The sequence below is a fragment of the Gossypium arboreum genome, chromosome 7, assembly GCF_025698485.1.
Source record: "Gossypium arboreum isolate Shixiya-1 chromosome 7, ASM2569848v2, whole genome shotgun sequence".
Lineage (NCBI taxonomy): Eukaryota > Viridiplantae > Streptophyta > Magnoliopsida > Malvales > Malvaceae > Gossypium > Gossypium arboreum.
The window spans coordinates 97615002-97621363 of NC_069076.1; the positions used below are offsets into that span (position 1 = coordinate 97615002).

At 33.0% G+C, this 6362-nt stretch overlaps 1 protein-coding gene across 1 annotated transcript; it reads right to left on the reverse strand.

Annotated features, from left to right (window-relative positions):
• Positions 1-1141: 1141 nt before the first annotated feature.
• LOC108486728 (guanine nucleotide-binding protein subunit beta-like protein) lies at positions 1142-3107 on the reverse strand. The gene is made up of 2 exons (XM_017790928.2): positions 2122-3107; positions 1142-1472 (listed from the first exon to the last, which is right to left on the reverse strand). Exons 1-2 carry the CDS (start codon positions 3001-3003, stop codon positions 1371-1373), a joined length of 984 nt encoding a protein of 327 aa, XP_017646417.2. The 5' UTR covers positions 3004-3107; the 3' UTR covers positions 1142-1370.
• Positions 3108-6362: the final 3255 nt, after the last annotated feature.

Here is a 6362-nt window from a genome sequence, read left to right on the forward strand (position 1 = left end):
TCTTCCTTAAGATAAACAATATTATATTATAGGAAATCATGCTACCTAGTATGGAACAATTGGCATTGTTGTTTCACCTATTATTTATTCTAGAGCAACAATTCTTGTTTACTTAGTTATTGTGAAAAGTTGTTCGAGAATAATTATGTTCAGAATAGGGCTTTAGTTAGAACAATTGTCATCCAATGTCATTATTTGAGAACTACTTTTGTTGAGAACAACTAAAGTTCAGTACAAATCATGTTTAGAGTAATGACGTTTCAAGAATAACTTATGTTTAGAACAATCATTGTTTGTAACATTTTGTATTTAAACCAATTGTATTTTTTTTTTTTTGAAGAGTCCTTACTTAGAATAAGCTCTACCAAAAAACACATTACCACAGAACAACTCTTGTTCGGAACAATCTCTACATTGAGAATAAGTCAAAATAATCATTATTTGGGATATTCCACTAAAGATGTTTTACATAGTACCGTTTCATAAAAGTATAGGTGAAAATAACCTTGGAATATGGTAGGGTTCCAAAGAGTTTTTTCCCTTACTCTTGGGATGTTTATTGTGAAATTGACTGTTTTCTCTTCTTCCAAAAATAGGGTGAACTCTTCTTCACTATTTATACCATTATTAACAAAACTTTTCACCGTCCCCACGTAATTAATTAATTAATTTACCCATATTAATTAACTCCCATTTTCTAAAATATAATATTATTTATTTCAAAAAGAGAAAAGGTAAAACCATCTACAATACTGACTTGTGGTGTTGTAAGATAATATTTATCCGAAAGGAGAGTCCCCTCTTTTATACCCAAGTCCGTGAAGGATCAACTTGACAAGATGTGCAAATTGTTATCCATGGTGTGTGGTTGAGTTTGTCACCTTCAATTATTGTCAAGGGTGCAAGCGGTCATGTAAGGCCGTACGAGGCATTTTCCATAAATGGACTTCATGTCCAGATTGTAAACCTATTTGGCCAACCAAATGCCCAACAATGAGCGCTCATGCCTTTTGGTGATCTCATAGGCGAGAGAGTGGGCTACGAAACCCGTTCGAATTGAGGACCACTGTTGGATCCAGCCTACTAACAATGTCGACGGACCAAAGGCAACACAGATTTCTGAAAAACTACACTTAACAAGTTTTTCACATAATACTATTCTTATTATTATTGAATCATGATATAAAAAAGGAAGGAAGCAAAACTGAGAAAATTATACTCCATTCAATTCAAACCTAAGCCGGTAATTAAATAAACCAAACCAAATTAGAATAGAAGAGGGCAAGGCCTCAATATCCAACCATATTAAGAAAATAAACCAAAAAACCTTCCGACATTTGAAACAAAATCTTAACTCAAGACAAGCATATCTAGTAACGACCAATCCCCCAAACTCTGATTACACCATCAGTGTACCCACTAAACAAGGTGCTTCCATCGGCACTCCAGTTCAAGCTAGTGCAGTATATGACCTGCAATACATGGAAAATAATTCCATCATTTTCCTAACAATTAATGAACTCTTAAACCAAATATCAATCTAGAATTATACAAATGATTTTAAAGAAAGTCTTACATCACAACTTAAGGGCAAAAGCTTGTCAAAGTACAAATACTAACAATGGCATGTTTTGAAACAATAAACTGAATAAAAGAAACATGAGCATTTAGGTGAATTTAATCCGACTACTACTACGGTACTTTTACCTGATTAGCAAAATAGATACCGCAATATGTAACGAGCAAATAACTCCATATTCATAATTCACAATTCACAAACAAGATAAAACCTAGTAGTTATACACTCAAGAAACAGATTCAGTACAATTCATAAAAACAAGTGGGGTATCTAACTTGATTGTCTTAATAAACAAATTTATGGTAAAATGGAATTGACCAAGCAGCCTAGCCTAATTTCCATCTACAAGTTACGTTCAGTTCAGTTCATAAAAACAAGGAATCTATACCATCATCATAAAATCCAAAAGCCAATTATTCACAATAAATCAAGTTGCACCTAAAATTTCCAACCAAAACATAGCATTCAAATTACTTATCATCTTGAAACCAAAAAGGAAAGCCCATAATATAGAATGGCAAAGGATGAGAAAGCATTATTACCTTCTTCTTATTTCCGATGTCAGTGACGTCAGACTTCTCAGCCTCAGCCTTAAGATCAACCTTCAAGTCCTCCACTATGCTCTTACTCTCCAGATCCCAGATCTTGATACCCTGCTCGGTGGCGGCGCAAAGCCAGTACCTATTAGGACTAAAGCAAAGCGAGTGAATGACGGAACCTGCATCAAGACTATAAAGCTTCTTTCCTTCAGCCAAATCCCACAACAGAATCACTCCATCTTTTCCTCCACTGGCACACAAAGACCCATCAGGTGAAACCGCCACCGTATTCACATAACCGGAGTGTCCGGCCAAGGTGTTACGAATCTTACAGTTGGTCAGGTTCCAAACTTTAACAGTCTTGTCCCATGAAGCTGAAACAATGGTGGGTTGGAGAGTATTTGGGCTGAAACGAACGCAGCTAACCCAGTCGGTATGAGCGTCACCTTCTTGGATTGTGTATTTACATTCTCCAAGGGTATTCCATAGCTTGATAGTTCGATCTCGAGAAGCAGAAACAATTTGACGGTTGTCAATTGAAAAGGCAACGGAGAGAACATCTTTGGTGTGGCCGACAAAACGGCGAGCTGAGGTACCGGCAGATAAGTCCCAGAGACGAAGCTCACCATCCCAGGAACCAGAGAGAGCGAACTGAGAATCGGAAGAGAGGACAACGTCTTGGACGAAGTGAGAGTGACCGGTGAGACGACGACGAGGGACACCGTAGGTCTTTTCGTCCTTGGTTAAGTGCCAAAGGATGATGGATTTGTCGCGGGAGGAAGTGACGATCATGTCGGAGTTATCGATGGGAGTAGCAATGGCTGTCACCATGTCGGTGTGGGCACGCATGGTGCCACGTAGAATCAATCCCTCAGAACCGGCCATTTTCGAACACGTTCAGGAGGCGAGGACAGCTATTAGGGTTTTGAAGGAAAACAGTGAGAGGCCAAAGAGCTCAAGAGGAGGAAATAAGTGAGTATAACAAGTATATATAGTTCCGCTTTATAGGGATTTAGGGTTTTGGAAATATGGGTGTTTTAACTCTATCTAATTTGATTCAAAACTCATACATGCAACCAGAATTGCATTTACAAAACAATTTTCTAAACCCATTTAGGTTCGTTTATATTATTTTTAATTTTTTAAATATTTATATTATTTTATTTTATAATTTTTATTTTTTTATGTAATCATCTTAACGTTATTTTAATACTTATATTCTAATAGTATTATATATTTAGTATATATTTATTTTTCTAATGTGTTCTAAATTATATAATATATAAAAATAGCATAATATAAAATATTATAAACTTAAAAATATGTTGTGCCAAACCGAACTCGAGCCTTAAATGTTCAAGCCTGAGCCCGACCCATATTTTAAACAAGTCTAATTTTTTTACCGAAGCTCATTTTTCAGACTTAATATTTTTATCTAAACCCTTCCAAGTTTCAAACGAACCTTTGAGCCTAGGGAAATAATCCAGCCCATAAATAGGTCTAATGACAACACTATATAACTAAAACACAAGACCCACGATGTATAATAGACTTAAACTTTAGCACTTAAAAGAATCTAGAATCGGCAACAATCCTAATTCTTCATTTAGTTTTTATACTTCAACAAAATTTGATATTTCGTTCTTGTATTCTAAAATTAAAAATTCAATCCTCATTTTTTTTATTTGAAAATATCAGTCTAATTATTAAAATTGTAAGTTTTCTATAAAAAACTTCAATTTAAAATTTTGATTGGGCTATTCTCGTGGGACAATGGAAGTTGCCAGTAAAAGAATCATGAAAGTCCTTATATTAGGAGTTGGATTATATTTTGCCCATTTACTTAAAAAATAGACAAATTAGTCCTTGTATGTTATAAAAAAAGTGCAACTTGGCTCTTATGTTAATAATTTCATCATTTGTGCTACTAGGTTGTGCATGTTTTAGGTTATGTATATATGTGAATGAATGTATTTAATTATTTAATTATATATATGATAAAGTAATTTAGTCAAAGTTCTAATTTTTAGAAATTAGATTAGGTGTAATTTTAGGTTTTAATAAATTTTGAGATATGTAATTAGATCATGGACTATCAACTTTATGTAGGTTTTATTTTATTTTTTAGAATTATTCACGTGAGCCAGAAATGGACTTAAGGTTATTTAACCTAATTTTCCGATGAAACACAGAGAACTGATACATATCCAAAATCGATCGAGATGATGCAAACCCGACTCAAACAATAGGAAAAAGATCAATTGTAGGTTGACCATTACCGATCGATGGCAATGACAGTGGCATCGGCGACGACAGCAATGACCCGTTGTGGTGATGACAGTTCAATAGTAAATCTTTTTGATGATTTTTCTAGTCTTTTGGATTTTGGGAAACCCAAACTAAGATATTTGGCTTTCACCATAAGACCCAAAGATAGCATGATGATATTTAAAGTGACTAAAAAAGTGTGTTCATGCATATGCATGACAAGCATGTCATATAGTTGAGGAAAAGAATGTCACATATACTTGTCATGACATTTTAATCATATTCATGATTGAACTCAAAAGTAAAAATATTGCATGTTTTCTATAAGATTGTGTGGGAGAAGGTCTCTAAAAAAGACCTACAGAAGGTCTCTAAAAAAGACTTACAGCTTCCATCAATGGTCTCCTGTGATGACATGATAATTTGTCGGTCCTGAGGTAAGTATTGTCATGTGGATTTCACTGAGGAGATTTCCTAAAAAGAGATAACTATCTTGTAATAGCATATGATAATTTGTCAATCTTAAGGTAGGTATTATCATGTGGAATTCACTAAGGAAGTTTTTTTTTTCTGTGACGAAGCTTTACTTAAGTTAGAATGATGACCAAACGAGAAATGATTACTAGGACATGTGAATACCTAAGAAATTATGTTAAAGTATTAATGCTGGAAAAAATTTAGTTTAAAAATGGTTTTCTATTACAACGAAAATTTAAAAATTTGAAAGCCAAGTCGGTTTGTGATATTTATAGCGATAAAATTTTCTAGAAAAGTACATGTGTTTTGTACGAAACGAATCCTGTGCATTCCCAAATTTTAACCAAACGACCTTCTCCACTATTCACGTACCACAAATCGCTCCAAGTGTGGGTTCAAACAATTATGAATCAAACACGTAAGCAAAAACAATTTTCTTACTTCGAGTAGGAATGTAAATATTTCTCTCAATTGAAACTGGTAGAATTGTTATTCCTAGAAAATAGAATTTATACTTAGAAAATAAATTCTCACTATTTTCGGACAATATCTCAAAGTTGTGTTTTTTTAGCCCTACCAGTGTCATCTATTTATATGGAGAGATAGAAGAATCTCAGTTGAATTATTAGAAAGAAATAATACTTATCTAATAGAAAAACTAGTCCCCCAGTTCTACTAGGAGTGAGGTTTCTAGGCCTCTCCTGTATTAGGTCAAATTATATGTGCTTTCTAGATTTTTAACCTAGCACTTTATAATTTAATCTAACCCAATACATGTTTTTCTATTTCCTAAAATAAATTTTATTTATTAAATTAATTTAATTAGATAAATTAATTTCCCAATTCAGTAATTTTCTCAACCCAATTCTAATTACGTTAAAGTCATAACAATTTTACCGTAAAAGAATCTATGAGAAAATATATTTAATTTTCAATAGATTTATAATGACCAATTAATTTAATTCCATTTTCGAACTTCAATTATTTAATTAAATAATATTTGAAAAACTTAAACTAATTCTTAGGTAATTTTTAAACTAATTCTTAGGTAATTTCCGTACTCAGTAAGAAACCACATTCATTTCCAAATGTAACTCATTTCTCAAACTTTATCATTTCAATTCATTTACGTTCATTTGGTTCTACATGCAATTCATTTTTGGTTTCAAAAAGCTAACGGAGGGACTGATTGAACATATATTATTAGGGATCAAATGATTTATACTTAAGTTCCAACTTTTCACCTATTAATTTTAAACTCATTCAGTCACGAAGTCATTCCACTATAGTATCATGACTAAGCTCTCCTTAATTACATTCCATTACGAAAGCTACTTCATTAGTGCTCGCCCAATGACCATGTTATAAGTGTATTACCATCATAAGATATCCTTAATCTCTTTGAGATAATTTTATTCTCCTAATATGATTATATTTTATCTTATGGTAATTATTACATCTTCCTTCATGAAAAATCAATTACTACCAAATAGTAATTA